At 42.9% G+C, this 18,799-nt stretch overlaps 1 protein-coding gene across 1 annotated transcript; it reads left to right on the top strand.

The window, feature by feature from the left end:
- Positions 1–4,248: 4,248 nt before the first annotated feature.
- LOC100350681 (large ribosomal subunit protein eL33-like) lies at positions 4,249–4,701 on the top strand. The gene has a single exon (XM_051822746.2). The coding sequence runs from the start codon at positions 4,312–4,314 to the stop codon at positions 4,642–4,644; it is 333 nt and encodes a 110-aa protein (XP_051678706.2). The 5' UTR covers positions 4,249–4,311; the 3' UTR covers positions 4,645–4,701.
- The last annotated feature ends 14,098 nt before the right edge of the window (positions 4,702–18,799 follow it).

The following is an 18,799-nucleotide window of genomic DNA, read 5'->3' as shown; positions in this document are numbered from 1 at the left end:
TTTTTTTTTTGACAGGCAGAGTGGACAGTGAGAGAGAGAGACAGAGAGAAAGGTCTTCCTTTGCCGTTGGTTCACCCTCCAATGGCCGCCGCGGCTGGCGCGCTGCGGCCGGCGCACCGCGCTGATCCGATGGCAGGAGCCAGGAGCCAGGTGCTTTTCCTGGTCTCCCATGGGGTGCAGGGCCCAAGCACCTGGGCCATCCTCCACTGCACTCCCGGGCCACAGCAGAGGGCTGGCCTGGAAGAGGGGCAACCGGGACAGAATCCGGCGCCCCGACCGGGACTAGAACCCGGTGTGCCGGCGCCGCTAGGCGGAGGATTAGCCTAGTGAGCCGCGGCGCCGGCCAATTTTCGTTATTTTCAAATTTAAAAAAAAAATTATTCTAGTGGCTACATGTCTTATGGTATCTTTGTGATTCTAAATTACATTTTCCTACTGTCTAATGATATTGGACACTTTTTTATGTGCTTATGGATTATTTATACATCTTTTTTTTAAAAAAAGAAGAGATTTTTTAAAAAGATGTATTTATTTTACTTGAAAGTCAGAGTTACACAGAGAGAGGAGAGGCAGAGAGAGAGAGAGAGAGAGAGAGAGGTCTTCCATCTGCTGGTTCACTCCCTAATTGGCCACAATGGCCAGAGCTGCGCTGATCCGAAGCCAGGAGCCAGGAGCCTCTTCTGGGTCTCCTACATGGGCACAGGGGCCCAAGGACCCGGGCCACCCTCCACTGCCCTCCCAGGCCATAGCAGAGAGCTGGACAGGAAGTGGAGCAGCCTGGTCTCAAACTGACACCCACATGAGATGCTGGCACTTCAGGCCAGGGCGTTAAACTGTTGCACCACAGCGAAGGCCCTGAGATTTATTTTTAAAAAATTTATTTTATGTATTTGAAAGGCACAGTTATAGAGACAAATGAAAAGACAGAGAGAGATCTTCCATCTATTGGTTCACTCCACAAATGGCCACACAGTCAGGGCAGGGCCAGGCCAAAGCCAGGTGCTTCTTCTAGCTCTCCATGTGGGTACAGAACCGTCTTCTGCTGCTTGCCCTTTTCCTTTAGCAGGGAGCTGGGCTGGACGTGGAGCAGCCGGGACTTGAGGTATGGGACGCCGGTGCTGCAGGCCCCTGCTTATGTATCTTCTTTGGAGAAATGGCCATTCACATCCTTTGCTCATTTTTAAATTGGATTATTTATCTTTTTATTATTATATTGTGAAGGATGGCCAAATACGTCACCCCAAAGTATTCCACTTTGGCATAAGGATTATTTTGAGCTGAAGGCAATTGAGAAAAAAGTATAAAAAACTTATAGAGAATTACACAGAATATAAAGATTTCTTTTTTTCCTTGCAGCATTTGTTTTCGTCTCTGATAATAGCCATTCTAATTGGAGAAAGGTGGTACCCCGATAGTTTTTTTTTTTTTTAAGATTTATATTTTTATTTATTTGAAAGGCAGAGTTACAGACAGAGGGGAGAGAAAGAGAGAAAGAGAGATCTTCCATCCACTGATTTAGTCTCCAAATAGCCACAGTGGCCAGGGCTGGCCCAGAACAAAGCCAGGAGCCAGGAGCTTCCTCTGGGTCTCTCATGTGGGTATAGGGGCCCAAGCACTCGGGCCATCTTTCTGCTGCTTTCCCAGGCCTTTAGCAGGGAGCTGGATTGTAAGTGGAGAAGCCAGGACTCGCCAGTGCCCCTACGGAATGCCAGCATTACAGGAAGCAGCTTTACCTGCTACACCACAATGCCAACACTTCCAATTGGTTTTTATTTGCATTTCCCTAATGAAAAGTAATATTGGGCATTTTAAAATACACTGTTGTCTATCAGTATTTTTTTTAAAGATTTATTTACTTATTTGAAAGTCAGAGTTACACTGAGAGAAGAAGAGGCAAAGAGAGAGAGGACTTCCAGCCACTGGTTCACTCCCCAATTGGCTGCAAGGGCCGGAGCTGTACCAATCCGATGCCAAGAGCCAGGAGCTGCCTCCAGGTCTTCCCACATGGGTGCAGAGACCCAAGGACTTGGGCCATCTTCTACTGCTTTCCCAGGCCATAGCAGAGAGCTGGATCAGAAGTGGAGCAGCCGGGACTCAAACTGGTGCCTGTAAGGGATGCTGGCACTGCAGGTGGTGGCTCTACCCACTAAGGCATAGCACTGGCCTCTATCAGTATGTTGTTTTGAGAAATGTCTACTTAGGTCTACTGCTTATTACTTAAACAGATTATTTATGGGTGTTTTTGTTTGTGTTTGCTTTTTTTGCTGTTGAGTTGTTTGAGTTCTTTATGTATTCTGGATAGTTACCCTTATTAGATGAGCAGTTTCCAAATATTTTAACCCATTCTGTAGATTGTTCCTTCCCTCTGGTGATTGTTTCTTTTGTTGTGCAAAATGTTTTCAGTTTTGTGTAATCCCATTTGTCTATTTTTGTTTTCATTTCCTGTGCTTTGGGGGTCTGATCTGAAGAATCCTTTCTATTTCAATGTCATGAAGTGTTTTCCCTATGCTTTCCTCTAGTTCATAATTTTGAGTCTTACATTTTAATCAGTTTTTAGTTGATGTTGATATATGATTAGAGATCAAGATTTAGTATATGATTAGAGATAGGGATCTAACTTCATTCTACAAGTCAATATCCAATCTTCCAGAACCATTTATTGAAGAGACTGTACTTTCCCCAACGTAAATTGTCAGCATCTTTGTTGAATATCAATTGATTTTAGATGTATGGGTTTATATCTAAGCGCTCTTGTTCCCTTGATCTGTGTGTCAATTTTTATGCCAACACCATGCTATGTGATTACTAGTGCTTTGTGGTGTATTTTAAAGTCAGGTGGTGGAATGTCTCCTGCCTTGTTCTTTTGGTCAGGATTGCTTTGTCTGTTCAAGGCTTTTTTTTGTTTGTTTTATTTGAAATTTACTATTTTTTTCCTAGTTTTGTGAAGAAAAGTCATTGATATTTTGATAGGAGTTGAATTGAATCTATAGATCACTTTTAGTATGAAGATATTTTAAAATACTGATTCTTCTAATATGTGAACTTGCAATGTCTTTCCATCTCTTATGTGTTCTTCAATTTCCTTATAGTTTTCATTATAGAGAGCTTTCAACTTTTTGATTAAACTTATTCCTAGAAATTATTTTATTTTTGTAATTTTGTAAATGATATTGCTATCTCAATTAAGTTTTCAGGTAAGTTTTATTGCTATATAGCAACACTCCTTGTTTTTTATGTGGATATTTGTGTCCTGCAACTTTTGCCAAATTTGTTTATTAGTTCTAATCCTTCTTGGTATAATAGCTTGCTTATTTGAGATAATTCTTTTTTTTTAGTGTAAGTGTTGATTGCTCTAAATGTCCCTCTTCATACTACTTCAGCTCTACCACACAGATTTAGGTATATCATATTTCCTTAGTCATTTGTGTCAAGGTATTTTCTTTCTTAATGTCTTCATTGATCCATTAGTTGCTGGAGGAATATTGTCCAATTTCCTTGTGTTTCTGTGGTAAGAAAAGATAATATGATTTCAATTTTTAAAAATTTCCAAGACTTGCCGGCACCGCGGCTCAATAGGCTAATCCTCCGCCTTGCGGCACTGGCACACTGGGTTCTAGTCCTGGTCGGGGCGCCGGATTCTGTCCCGGTTGCCCCTCTTCCAGGCCAGCTCTCTGCTGTGGCCTGGGAGTGCAGTAGAGGATGGCCCAAGTCCTTGGGCCCTGCACCCCATGGGAGACCAGGAGGAGCACCTGGCTCCTGGCTTCGGATCAGCACGATGCGCTAGCTGCAGCGTGTCAGCCGCGGCAGCCATTGGAGGGTGAACCAACGGCAAAAGGAAGACCTTTCTCTCTGTGTGTGTCTCTCTCTCACTGTCCACTCTGCCTGTCAAAAAAAAAAAAACAAAAAAAAAACAAAAAAAAAAACTTCCAAGACTTGTCTGTGGCCTACTAAATACATAGGATACTCCTTGGGTAATGTTAAACATACTGCTGAGAAGAATGCGTGTTTTGCAGCTGTTGGATGGAATGTTCTACAGATGTCTTTTAGATCCATTTGGTTTAGGGTCCAGTTTAATGGGTATAGAGCCAGGACTTAAACCCAGGCACTTCCACATGGGTCACAGATGTCCCAAATAGCATTTTAATCACCAAATGGGTGCCCTTTTTTGTGGATTTTCTGTCTGTATGATCTCTCCATTGCTGAAGTGGGGTGTTAAAGTCCTTGTATTGATGTCTATAAGGCAGCTTAGCTCTTTCCACCATCTTGGAGCCTGTGGAGGCCTGCAGGGAGCAGGACTTCTAGAAGGCAGCTATGTCTGGAAGACTGTGGTGCAAGGCCATTTTTGCTGGCTATAAGCAAGGTCTCCAGAACCAAAGGGAACACACGGCACTGCTTAAAATTGAAGGTGTTTATACTCGGGATGAAACTGAATTCTACTTGGGCAAGAGGTGTGCTTATGTGTACAAAGCAAAGAACAACACAGTGACTCCTGGCGGCAAACCTAACAAAACCAGAGTAATCTGGGGAAAGGTAACTCGTGCTCACGGAAACAGTGGCATGGTTTGTGCCAAATTCCGAAGCAACCTTCCTGCGAAGGCCATTGGACACAGAATCCGTGTGATGCTGTACCCCTCAAGGATTTAAACTATTGAAAAGTAAATAAATAAAAATGGATTTGTTCTCTTGTAAAAAAAAAAAAAAGGCAGCTTAAAAAAAACAGTTTGTTGAAAATGGAATTAAAAGATAATGTTATTTTGCGTCAAAAAATTTTAATCTGCGCCTAATTTTTTCCTAATACACATTTTCCATGAACTTTTTGAAGATTCCTAGACTTTCTCCCTTTAGGCCTATTTCTTTAAAAAGATTCACTTATTTATTTGAAAGGCAGAGAATAAGAGAAAGAGGGAGAAACAGAGAGGAGAGAGAGAAAGAGAAAAAGAACAAAAGAAGCAGATCTTTCACCTTCTGGTTCACTCCACAAATGGCTGAAGTACCCAGAGCTGGGCCAGGCTGAAGCCCAGAGTCAGGAACTCCATCTGGGTCTCCCCTATGGGTGTCAGGGGCTCAAGCACTTGGGTCATTATCTGCTGTCTTCCCAGGACATTAGCAGAAAGCTGGATTGGAAGCAGAAGAGCTGGGATTTGAACCGGCATTCCAATGTGGAATTCCAGTGTCACAAGTGGCTGCCTAACCCCCTGCACCATAATGTGGGTTGTCTCCCTTTAAGGCTATGAATATTGGGGCCAAAGAAGTTCTTTATTGTTCAATATGGAGGTACTGTTTTGCTTCGCCAACTTTTTTTTTTTTAGTACTTTGAGAAAACCCAGCCAATTGTCATATAACCTCTAAAATATCAGATAAGAATTCTGCTGTTAATCTTACTGATAAGTCCTTATATGTGACAAGTCACTTCTCTTGTGCTGCTTTCAAAATTCCCTTTTTTGGGGGACCGGCTTTGTGGCGTGGTGGATAAAGCCACCGCCTGTAATGCCACAATCCCCTATGGGTACCAGTTTGTGTCCCAGTTGCTCTACTTCTGATCTAGCTCCTGACTAATGTGCCTGGGAAAGCAACAAAAGATTGGCCCAGGTTCTTGGACCCCTGCAGCCAATGTGGGAGACATGGATGAAGCTCCTAGCTTCCACCTGCTGTTTCATTCACATAGGATACAAGTATCTAAAGTAGCATATCAACTAGGTCAAATCTCTGCCCCACTGCTTACTTTTTAAAAAAGATTTATTTATTTATTTGAAAGGCAGAGTTACAGAAAGGGAGAGGGAGGAACAGAGAGGGGGAGAAAAAGATTCATCCATCTGCTGGGTCATTCCCCATATGGCTGCAACAGGCCAAAGCCAGGAGACAGGAGCTTCATCGAGCTCTCTCACATGGGTGCAAGAGCCTAAGTACTTGGGCCATCTTCCACTGCTTTCCCAGGTGCATTAGTAGGGAGCTGGATCAGAAGTAGAGCAGCCAGGATTTGAACCGGCTCCCATATGGGATGCCAGTGCTGTAGGCAGCAGTTCAACCCACTGTGCCACAATGCCAGCCTTCTCTTCTACTTACTTGTATTTGATCTTTTTCTTTCTATTCTTTAGACTCATCAATTTTTATCATCCTATTTTCATGTTCATTGATTCTTTTTGCTGCTTGCTCAAATCTTCCTTTGAAGATTAGATTTTTCATTGCAGTTATTGTATTTTCCATTCTACGATTTCATCTTGGCTTCTTTTTAGGTTTTCTGTCTCTTTACTGGTATTTCCATTTTATTCAGACATTGTTTCCTTGACTTTCTGCACGTCTTCCTTTAGTTCTATATTTAAGACAGTTATTCTAGTCTTTGTCTAGTACATTTGCCATCAGATCTTTCTCAAAGACAATTTATTGGCTTACTTTGTTAATGAGCCATACTTTCATATTTCCTTATATGACTTGTGATTTTTTTAAGTTGAAAACTAGAGATTTGAATCTAATAATGTGGTAACTCTGGAAATCTAGTCCCCCACCACCACTTCCAGAGTTTTCTGGGTTATTTGTTTTGTAAACTGTCTCTATGCTGAGGCCTCAAGTGTGGACTTCAGAACTTCTCAGATCATTGTTGAGCAGTCGCCTTCACCTAGCTATTTTTATGACAGAGTTATAGAGAGGCAGAGACAGAGAGAAAGGGAGACCTTCCATCTGCTGGTTCACTCCTCAAATGTGTTCGAAACGGGACCCATCTGAAACCACGAGCCAAGAGCTTCTTCCGGGTCTCACACACAGGTGCCAGGGCCCAAAGACTTGGGCCATCTTCTGCTGCTTTTGCAAGTACATTAGCAGGGAGATGGATTGGAAGTGGAGCAGCTGGGACTCAAAGTGGTGCGCATAAGGGATGCTAGTGCTGCAGGTGCAGCTCCACTTACTATGCCACAGCACCAGCCCCCAGGAAAAAGTTATTCCTGCTCCTACTTTAGAGAAGCACAGTTAAATTCTGGGCAGCCCAATTAGTCTGGTCTGTGATGGAGGTTGGCCATGCTAGAATACGCTCAGCAATCACATGGTGTGCCAGGTAGCAGAGACAGATGGACACAGGAAGAACACTGGCTTGCATAACCAAACCTCTCATGAGAATCACCTTTGCAGAGCAAGATCCCAGTGACCTAATGACCTCCCACTAGGCCCACCTCTCAGATGCCAAAATTAGATCAAGTCTCCATCCTTCATCTACCAACCGTGAACATGAGACTTCAGGGATTAAGCATCTGCATGAGTTTGGGAAGCCAAGTCCTGTTCCATCTGTAACCGTATGTGTGGCGACTTTCTAATTTCCTTCACATATCTGGCTGCTTTTGAATGCCCTCATTTTCCATGTCTCGTTCTCAAAAGGGAAAAATTTCAAAATAACAGGAGAAAAAGACAGCACCTATTTAAATACCCAGGACTTCTCTTTAGCCAGAGAGAAGTCTTCAAGCAATGGTATTGTATTGCAAACATAATTACCACCAGCTCTTGTCTGTACCTCTGTGATCAGATGCAGCCATCAGTGATCAGAGTACAGATCCCTAATATTAGAGGACATGGTACTTTCTGCCCACCCTGGTCACCCACTGGGCTGAGGGGTAGAGAGGTAGCTCTTAGCTGCTACTGTGCTAAGAGCTGAAATGGATTTCAATGAACTGATAACCATCTAAAACTTCCCCTGGAAAGTTACAAGCTGTCAATAAACTTTAGAGTTCCCAATCAGATAGATTTTCCCAGTTTAAGTGTTGTCTAGTGGAAAGACAGATTTCTGGTACTTCCTGTCTTGCCATCTTCCCAGATTCCTCCTTAATTTTCATAATTTCTACATAGACACTTCTGTCATTTACAAATGCGGTTTTATTTTTTCTTCTAATATCTAATACCTTTTATTGATTTTTCTTCAAAACCCTTGAATCAATATTGATTTTTGCTGTCCTGTTTGTTGATACAAACCCTACACCCGGCTGCAGTCTACTCTTGAATTTGCTGAGACGTACAGTGTGAATCTTGGGTTTGTATATATTTTCCCCCTGAGAAACACCCAGCTTTTCTTGGCTCCCGTTTCTTGGAAGCAATCAGTGGCTTTCCTGGGTAATTAGGCTCAATCATTAAGTGAACTGTGTGTCTGGTAAACAACATATCAGCCCAGACAACCATAAATCAAAGTCCCTGTCATATTGTTACAATGAAAGAAATAGAGAGTTCTATGTTTGCTGAAGCAATACTCAGGACCATTGCAAAGGAGGTAGATTTGTAATCAAACATTGAGGCAGGAGACAGCTAAGGGTTAACTAGGGCAAGTTTAAAAAAAAGTATATTACAAACTCTCTCAAGCTATCTTTTTCTCCTTTCTGCCTCTGTATCCTTTACCACTGGCTTCAAAGCAGAAAACAGAGAAGGGCTATGGGGAAGCTTAAAAAGCAAATTCCAGGGCCCAGTGCTATGGCACAGCAGGTTAAAGCCCCAACCTGCAGTGCCAGCATCCCATATAGGCTGCTCCACATCTGATCCAGCTCTCTGTTATGGCCTAGGAAAACAGTAGAAGATGGCCCAAGACCTTGGGCCCCTGTACCCGCATGGGAGACCCAGAGGAAACTCTAACCAGTGGGTAGAAAACCTCTCTCTGGCTCTACCTCTCTCTGTAACTGTCTTTCAACAAAATAAAATAAATCTTTAAAATAAAATAAATTCCAAAGCTCTGCCATAGTCTGTGCCTCTATCTCTGCCTCCCTGATCCTCGACCTTGAGGCAAAAGACAGAGTAGGGCTATCAAAGATGAGAGGAAAAAAATTGCAAGTTTAAAAATTGCATGCTTGGAAAACCTTCACTTAGTAGCTGTAGGTATAGGTATGACACCAGTCAGATGTCGGAAGCACACTAAGGGTCCTACACCCAGTGCCTAACCACCCTATGAAAGATGTAACTACTACTGCCTCGGGACCTCAGGTCTCTGATCTGCTGACCTGCTCCTTGACCCTGAAGGACTGAACTTTCTATCTTCTAATTAACTTTATACTGTTAGACTTGTTGCTTGTCTGAGGCTTCCCCAGTTCACTGTTTGAGGTTCAAAAGAACCTGGTCTATGGCCTCCTACTCTCCACCCCCACAATGTTTACAGAAATAAAACTTCAAGGAGCTCTAGGGAGCACATAGTGTGCAACTAGAGATTGTGAACCCACCACAGAGCTTACAACAAACATGCATTACTGCTCTTTTGAAACACATTTTTTGGGACTGGTGTTACTGCACACTGGGCCAGGCCACTGCTGGCAACACCAGCATCCCACATCGGAGTGCCAGTTAGAGTGTTGGCTACTCCACTTCTGAATCAGCTTCCTGTTAATGCACTTGAGAAGGCAGCTGAAGATGTGCCCACAGCTATGGAAAATGGCCCAAGTACTTGGGTCCCTGCAACCCATGTAGACCAGTTTGCAGTTCCTGGCTCCTGGCTTCAGCCTGGACCAGACCTGGCTATCATGTCCATTTGGGGAGTGAATCAGTGGATGGAAGATCCCTCCTCCAGCCCCTCTCTCTGTCACTCTGCCTTTTAAATAAATCAATCTTTAAAAAATAAATAATTGGGGCTGGTTCTGTGGCAGATTTGGTTAAGCCTACACCTGCAGCTCTGGTATCTCATATGGGTACCAGTTTATGTCCCAGCTGCTCCTCTTCCAATCCAGTTCTCCATTGTTGGCCTGGGGAAGCAGTAGAAGATGACCAAAGTGCTTGGGCCCCTGTACCCAAGTGGGAGACCCAGAGGAAGCTCCTGGATCCTGGCCCCAGATTGGCCCAGCCTCTGGTCATTGTGGCCATTTGTGGAGTGAACCAAAAGCTGGAAGACCTCTCTCTCTATCTCTTAAATAAATAAATAAATCTTTAAAAATCATTAAATAAACAATTATTTCTTTTCATCTATTTGAAAGATAGAGCCACAGAGAAATAGAGAAAAAGAGAGAGAGAGAGAGAGAGAAATAGCTTCTATCTACTGGTTTGTAGTGGGATTTGTGAACAGAGACAAGACACCAAGGCCTTTAACAGGAAATATTATTATTATTATTATTATTATTCTAGCATAAGGCTCATACCTAAAAGACTGAGCATGGAACAAAGAGGGGAATTTCCTTATACATTTTTTAGTTCCCCCATATATGATTAAACACATATATTTGATCGGATATTTTAATATTACACAGTAGCTACTGGAATAGATACAATACTGTGCATGGGTACGTAGTTATCCAGGTTTGAGTAGTTTTTAACTAATATTTGATCACTTTGTTTTAATACACCTAATATTTCTTCCATTCACTTACTGAGCAGTATGCTATCTGGCAAGGGTTAACACCATAGCTCTATGCTAGCAAGCAGAAGCTAAAACAGTTACAAATTAGGAGATAATGACCAGATTCCATTCCCAAGACAAGTTTTTTTCTTCTTCTTCTTTCTCTATTTTTATTTTGAGAAGGTCTCTACCACATTCCCTGCCTTTGATGTTCAGACTACCTCAAGGTCAGAGAGCATCATGACTTATGTAGCTGTTTTTTTGTTTGTTTGCTTTTGTTTTTCCTCTCAACCAAGGCCTCTATGAGGCTGCAGACAGTTCTCATAAAGAGGGGCACCAGGCAAGGTAAAATCAGACAAGCCGCCAACATTCCAATTACAGATTCCATTAGAGATTTGAATGCGCTAAAAGTTGAAAACCATCCTCTAAACAACTCTCTAGGACTCAGGACTCCAGAAGCCAAGAGCCTCAGCACCAGAATTGGAAAGTGAGGCGAGACCAGACTGCAGCAGCCCAAGCCACTGGCAATAAAGCTACAGGTAGATCCCCGTGTGAATATGTCTTGGAGCCCAGCAGGGGACAGTGTACCTGCCAACCTAAAAAGGGGGAAGGGCAGCTTCTCTGTCCACGACCACCCAGCACCAGCACTGTCGCTCCCCGTCTTCGTGGGGGAGCAACACAGGACCCTGCGCTGTTCTTTTGTCTGCTCGGCCCTCCCCGGGTTTGCTGCTGGTTCTTCCCGGGTTGGCTACTATCCCTTCCACCTCCGTGGAAGGGCAGTTCCCCCTGGCCACATTCCCCACTTCCGCAGGGGAGCGGCACTCCGCCGGCCGGTTCTCTCGGGGGCTGCACGGGTTCCCTTAGATGTTCCCCATAGATGTTCCCCGTGCATGCCGTTTCTCTCCTCCTTTATAGTCCTTCTCTGCCAATCCCAACTCGGCTGCCCACACGCCGAGTACGCTGCTCTCCAATCAGGAGCAAGTCCTACAGTTAATTGGTTGAACTGGAGGCAGCTGTGCGGAAGCTGTTTACTTCTCTCCCAGCGCCATATTGTGGGAGAGCAGATGCATAGAATAAGTCTTAATTCGAGTAACTTAGTCTAGTCCGGATTGCTCCCCACAGATCCCCCTTTCTTTTTATTTTTGGCGTTGATACGCGCCTGTCTTCGGTGTCCCGCGGCACACACTAGAGTTGCCACAGGCTCTTACAAGTCCTATCCATCAGGCAAACCGAATCCGGGTCCTCTCTTCGCCATGTTGTGAGGAGGTTTTTAGGCGCTGATGCGTGCCTGTGTTCGGTGCCCTGCAGCGCATACTCTGCTCTGCTAGAACTGCCTGCAGGTGTTTACAAAACCTATCAGGCAAACCGAATCCAAGCCTTCTCATTGCCGTATTGTGGGGGAGACTTATTAGTGTTGGTTTGTGCCTATCTTCGGTGACCTGCAGCTCATACTCTGGTCGAGCTTTGCTGGCGCTTACCGCCTTAAATCAGGCAGACCGAATCCAAGCCTCCTAATTGGCATGTTGAGGGGAGGCCTTATTTTTCTCTATTTCTCTATCTCCGGGCATTTCTATTTCTCCCATTTTACTTCTATCTTCCAGCATTCCTATTTCTCTCACTTTACTTCTAAAACTTCTGTTTCTCTTATCCCCGCAGCTTCCCGGCACCTCGCCCTGCCGGCAGCTTCACGGCTCCGCGCAGCTTCCCGGCGCCTCGCCCCGCCAGCGGGCTCCGCCCCGAGGCTGCTTCTCCGCGCCTCGCCGGCTCTGAGCCGCTTCAGCCCGCGCCTCATCTGCGCGGCTTCCCGGCTTTGCGCGGTCCTCGGTCTCCACGCTTAACCCTTTCGCGTCTGAACCACGGCCTACGCCAGCCCCGTTCCCTATCTACTCACGCCCCGTGCTCTCTCTGCACGCGGCGGCTTCCGCGAGTAACACAGCGTAGCTTGCGTCTCCACCACTAGGATTCAATCCAAGTTCCCCGGGCTAGCCTGGCGAATTCAACCCAGCGTACGTCTCCGCCCCACGATTTGGCTTCCCGTCCTTTGCTCCCCGGGCTAATCAGACGGATCCCAATCTGGCTTACGTCTCAGCTTCTGGTTTCAACTTTTCGCCCCCTATTCCCGGGCTAACTTGAGAACCCCAAAGTGGCTTTCGTTTCCGCCTCGGCCTGCCCCCCGCGGCTTCAATTTCCCTAACATTTTTCTCTACCCGGTATGTTTCCCCAAACTTTCCTCCAACGATATTCCTCCCTCATTTCTCCTGGCCTCTCCCCACAGTCCGCGTCCGAGTCTGTTTGTTCTAGCTTTCACTTTCGCTTTCGACCTTAGAGATTTCTCCCAGCTTCCCCCCGTAGTCCGTATCCGAGTCTATGCCTAGGCTTTCAATAGCTTCTTCCGGCTCCTTTTTCGTCCGGCTTTTCCCTAGGCTGTTTGCTAATCTCTCTCTCCGGTAATTTCCCAGTTCTTCCCGTTTCTTCCCTCCTAGGTTTCCTATCCGTCCTCGGTTTCCTATCCGAGCTAGGTTTCCTATCCGAGTCACGGCACCATTATGTCGCTCCCCCTCTTCGTGGAGGAGCAACACAGGACCCTGCGCTGTTCTTTTGTCTGCTCGGCCCTCCCCGGGTTTGCTGCTGGTTCTTCCCGGGTTGGCTACTATCCCTTCCACCTCCGTGGAAGGGCAGTTCCCCCTGGCCACATTCCCCACTTCCGCAGGGGAGCGGCACTCCGCCGGCCGGTTCTCTCGGGGGCTGCACGGGTTCCCTTAGATGTTCCCCATAGATGTTCCCCGTGCATGCCGTTTCTCTCCTCCTTTATAGTCCTTCTCTGCCAATCCCAACTCGGCTGCCCACACGCCGAGTACGCTGCTCTCCAATCAGGAGCAAGTCCTACAGTTAATTGGTTGAACTGGAGGCAGCTGTGCGGAAGCTGTTTACTTCTCTCCCAGCGCCATATTGTGGGAGAGCAGATGCATAGAATAAGTCTTAATTCGAGTAACTTAGTCTAGTCCGGATTGCTCCCCACAAGCACCCTGTAACTAGCTGAGAGAGGGCAGGCATTTGTAACAGCTGCTCCAACTTATATATGGACATAAGTCCAGTACCTGGCTGAGAGGATACACCTGAGTCTGGCTGGGAGCATTGATAGGGGGCTGTGTGCTCATGACCTTGGGAGCCTTGTGTGATGGGATGGAATGTGAAAACAATGTGGCTGTGTGGGAGGGTACAGGGTGTGGCTGGGTCTCCAAGCAGTCACTGTGGGCGGCTCCACACGCTCAGGGCACCCTGATTGCCTGGTGAGAGTCACTGCTGCAGGAAACATGCTCACACCGAGGACTGCACGGATCCTTTGTGTGGTTCTTGTGGTAACACAGATGAATATTGCATGCACTGGTGCTAGCGTCTGGGAAATTGGTCTCCGTGGAGAAGAGGTGAGTGTGAGACTACACCAACAGGGCTGATGAAACCGTCTCCTCTGATTAAAAAAAAAGAGAGAGAGAGAGAGATTTACCATGCCCAACTTTGGTGTCACCTTGAACATTCCCCTCACCCTGGACCACTGAACAGAGGTCCCAAGGCCATATGCAGCACACACCTCGGGGTATTCACTGCAAGGATAGACATTCCAATAAGCCAAGAGGCATAGCACAAAGATAAAAGCCAACATAGGGAAAAAAATCCAACGAGTATCTCCACAAAAGCCTAAAAATAAACACAGAAATTCAAGAAACAAGAATAAGGAAGAGAATATAATGCCCCCAAAGGAACACAACATTTTAGTACTAGAATGTGAAGATGAAGAAATGCCAGAAATAGAATTCAAGAAATTGATAATGGAATTACTTCTAAGTAATCAGAAGGAAATCTACAAATTAAAGAAATCTCATACATGACAATAATGAAAATTTTTCCTATGAATTTGAAATTTTAAACAAAAATCAAAATCAAATATTGCAAATGAAGAATTCAATATACCAATAAAAAATGGAGTGGAAAGCATAAGCAACAGACTTTGTGAGGCAGAAGAAAGAATATCCAAGTTAGAAGACAAATCTCTGGAAATTTTACATTCAGACCAAAAAGAAGAAATTAGAAAGCTAAAAAACAGTGTTAGAAATTTATGGGATCCTATCAAATGACCCAACATCAGATCTTATGATTTCCTGAAGGCAAAATAAAAGAGAGAATGAATTAGAAGCCCTTTTTAGTGAAATAATTACAAAAAAATTCCCCAATTTGGAGAAAGAAAGAGACATCCAAGTACAGGAAGCACATAGAACTTCTAACAGACAAGAGCAAAAAAGATTCTCACCACAATACATAGTAGTCAAACTTTCAACAGTAAAACATAAAAGATTCTAAAATGTACACGAGAGAAAGGCCAGATTACTTTCAGAGGATCTTCAGTTAGACTCACAGCTGACTTCTCATCAGAAACCCTACAGACTCGGAAAGAATATTCAAATCTTAAGAGAAAAAAAACTGCCACCCCAGAATATTGTACCCTGCAATGCTCTCATTTATGAATGAAGTGAAATAAATACTTTCCATAACAAACAGAAATTGAAAGAATTTTTCACCACTCATCCAACTTTACAAAAGATGCTTAAGGATGTGCTGCACACAGAAACATGGTCATCACTATGAAGGCGGTGAAGGCAGAAAATTTCCCAGTAAAAGTACAAAATACATCAAAAGTAAACAATATGAGTTTTTATGGAAAAATGGCAGGACCAAGTTATTACTTATCAATAATCACCTTGAATGTAAATGGCAGTCCAATTAAAAGATACAGACTGGGTGAGTGGATTAACAAACAAGACACATCTGTTTGCTGCCTACAAAAACATACCTCACCAACAAAAATATACACAGACTGAAAGTGAAAGGATGGAAAAAGATATTCCACACTAATGGAAACCAAAAGAGCTGGTGTAGCCATCCTAATATCAGGCACAACAGACTTTAACACAAAAACTGTTAAAAGAGACAAAGGCACTATGCAATGATTAAGGGATCAATTCAACAGGAAGATGTAACTGTAATAAACATATATGTACCTAATTACAGGTCACTTGGCTATTTAAAAGAAATGTTAATAGATCTAAAGGGAGACATAAACTCTAATACAACAGTAATGGGAGACTTCAACACCCCACTTTCATCAATGGACAGTTCAACTAGACAGAAAATCAACAAAAACAACAAAGCTAATCTACATGATAGACCAAACTGACATCTACAGAACCTTTTATCCCATAGTTGCAGAATACACATTTCTTCTTTCTTTTTATACAGAAAGCTTTTATTTAATAAATATAAATTTCATAAGTACAGCTTTTGGATTATAGCTGTTCTTCCCCCCCACATACCTACCCTCCTACCCACAAACCATCCCACCTCCTACTCCCTCTCCCATCCCATTCTTCATTAAGATTCATTTTTAATTTTCTTTATATATATATAAAAGGTCAACTCTATACTAAGTAAAGATTTTTACAGTTTGTACCCACACAGACATACAAAGTAAAGTACTATTTGAAGATTAGTTTTACTGTTAATTCTCATAGTACAACACATTAAAAACAGATGTACTCTATGGAAAACTACACAGTGGTAAAAAAAATATGAAATCCATTCATTTGCAAAAAAAAAAATGGAGGAATGTGAAAAACATGATACTGAGTGAAATAAGCCAGTCCCAAAGGGACAAATATCATAGGTTCTCCCTGATCGGTGACAACTAACTGAGCACCTAAAAGGAAACCTGTAGAAGTGAAACTGACACTATTAGAAGCAATGACTTGATCAGCCCTTATCCTGACTGTCAAGGAACAGCTTACTATTTTATTCTTTTTAGTATTTTCTTTTTTAGCATACACATTTTTTTCAACAGTGTATGTAACTTTCTCTAGGATGGACCATATGTTAGTCCATAAAGCAAGTCATCCTATAAGTTTGAATGATTTAACAGGTTCAGAACTAGAGCTTACTAGAACTGGCTAGAAAATTGACAGAGTACACTATAAGCAATATTATAAAAACTATAGTCAATTTTTCTCACACACATATTTTACAAGATTTATTCCTCTCAAACCTTTTATGACTTTTTCACAACTTTTGCATCTTAATTAAACCTTTAAGTATCTTGTCTTATTTTTTTCTTTCTAGTATCCATTTCCTTGTAGGACAAAAAAGATTTTTACAAGCAATATCCCTTCTTTTTATCTAAATTATTTTCTTTCATAAACGTTCCCACCAAGAATGCATTGTTACACTTGAGATTTTTCCACACGTTATTTTTATTTACATTTTGAAATAATTCTTTAAAAACTTGCAGTTTAAGACAACAGTTTTAAATAAAAGAACATATCAACTTTTAACCTTAGTTATTCTTAAGCAGTCTTCAGTTATTTTTCATATATGACCAATTTATGAAAACATATTTGTTAACCCAAATAGCTTTATTTAGAATTTAAGATGCTAAGAGTATCTAAGTTTACATTTAGAAACATTCTTTACTCAATTTATACTTAGCAATTACACCTAGATAACTTAAGATGCTGAGATATTATAACATACCTTTATCTGAATTAAGGTCAAAATTCCAATTATATGGAATTTTACATTTATATGCAATTTTACTCCTTTTTATAAACAACTCTAATTGAAAATCAATGACATGAACCAGAGATTACAAAATCCACCCTAGGGGACTATAACAAGAGCTGATTACCCGTTGTTATTATGGCTGTATCTTAAAACAAGTTACAAAACAAGTTTGGCAAGTTATAAAGCAATTTTAAGGCAATAAATTTTTAGATTTAAAAAAGAGAAATTCCTTTAAACCCAATATCCAGTTACAACTGAACCAAATTAGCATGACAGCCATTAGCCTGGCATTTTCATGCATGAGATTGTTGTTCTATTACATCTCCAACCTGCCTTAGAGTTTGGTTTCATCTCTGAGTACTGTCATCTTATGAGACTACTTGGGCAACTCTGGGATGTGATTGAGCTCCCCCCTTCTGCCACTCAGGACAGATGCACCAAACCAAATGAACCCAGGTTCCAGCCAGTTCCCATGGACGATGCTCCTTAGACTACCTCCTGTGCCCACTGGATTCCATTGTTCTTCCACAGCCAGGATCCCAGTGTGTTAGGGGAGGTCCACCCCCTAAAAGTTCATTCTTTCTCTGACACTACAGAGATCCCATGCCCTGGTTGACAAGAGAGGTGGAAAAAAAAAAAAAAAACAACACTGTCCCCATCCCACAAAAGCCCCCAGAAAAATGTGTAGAAATTCGTGAACAGAGACAAGACACCAAGGCCTTTAACAGCAAGCAGTCTTTATCATTATATATATATATATTATATATATATGCATTATATATATCATTATATATACATATATTATGTTATATCAGTTCAAGGCTCACTTGGATTCATATCCAAAAAGACTAAGCCAGGAACAAAGAGGGACATTTTCTTATATATCTTTTAATTTCTTTGTCCTCCATATATGGTTACATTCATACATTTGATTTGATACTGTAATGTTACCTGGTTGCTGTATGAATTGATACAATACTGAACATGCATACATAGTTACTGATAATGTTTAAGTTATTTTAAATACATGTAATATTTCACAGCCATACTGAGCTGTATGTTGTCTGGCAAGGGTTTACACCACAGCTCTGTGCTAGCAAGCAGAAGCTGAAACTGTTACAAATAAGCAGATAATGACCACATTCCACTCCCAGGATAAGTTTGCATTTTTTTCTTCTGCTGCTGCTGTTATCATTTCGAGAAGGCCTCTACCACAGGTTCATTTCCCAAATGCCTGCAACAGGCAGGACTGGGCCAGGCTGCAACCAGGAGCCCAGACGCCATCTAGATCTCCCAGCTTGGTGGCATGAATCCAATTACGGGGCCATCATCTGCTGCCTCCCAGGACGCATTTGCACAAAGCTGGATAGGAAGTAGAATAGCCAGGAGCTGAACCAGCACTCTGACATGGACTATAAGCATCTCAAATAGAAGCTTAACTCACTGCACCATAATACCTGCCCCACTGCTGCTCTTTTGTTTTAATTAATTAATTAATTAAACAGCCAGTGTGTGTGTGTGAGAGAGAGAGCTCTTCCACATTCTGCTTTATTTCCCAAATGCCTGTAACAGCTAGGGCCAGGTCAAAGCCAGGACCCTAGAATCTAATCCAGGTGATCCACTTGGGCGTCCCCTTGGGTGCCATAAACTACTCTTCCTTCTCAAGGCATGCATGGTGTGCATTAGCAGGAAACTGGAATGGAAGCAGAGCTGGGATTCAAACCCAGGGACTCTGAAATGGAATATGAGCATCCCAACCAGCAGCTTCACAACTGCACCAAACCCCTGCCCCTGCTGTTTTGCTTTAGATCTATCTGAGTATCCTGACACTACGAACTACAGTGCTTGGTACCAGAGTATGAATGAGGACAAAATGTCACCATACTATTTGACAATACCTGAGAGAGAGTTCAA

Source organism: Oryctolagus cuniculus, chromosome 12, assembly GCF_964237555.1.
Source record: "Oryctolagus cuniculus chromosome 12, mOryCun1.1, whole genome shotgun sequence".
NCBI lineage: Eukaryota > Metazoa > Chordata > Mammalia > Lagomorpha > Leporidae > Oryctolagus > Oryctolagus cuniculus.
The sequence above is the reverse complement of the archived record's forward strand: the minus strand, read 5'-3'. Positions and strand labels throughout refer to the sequence as shown.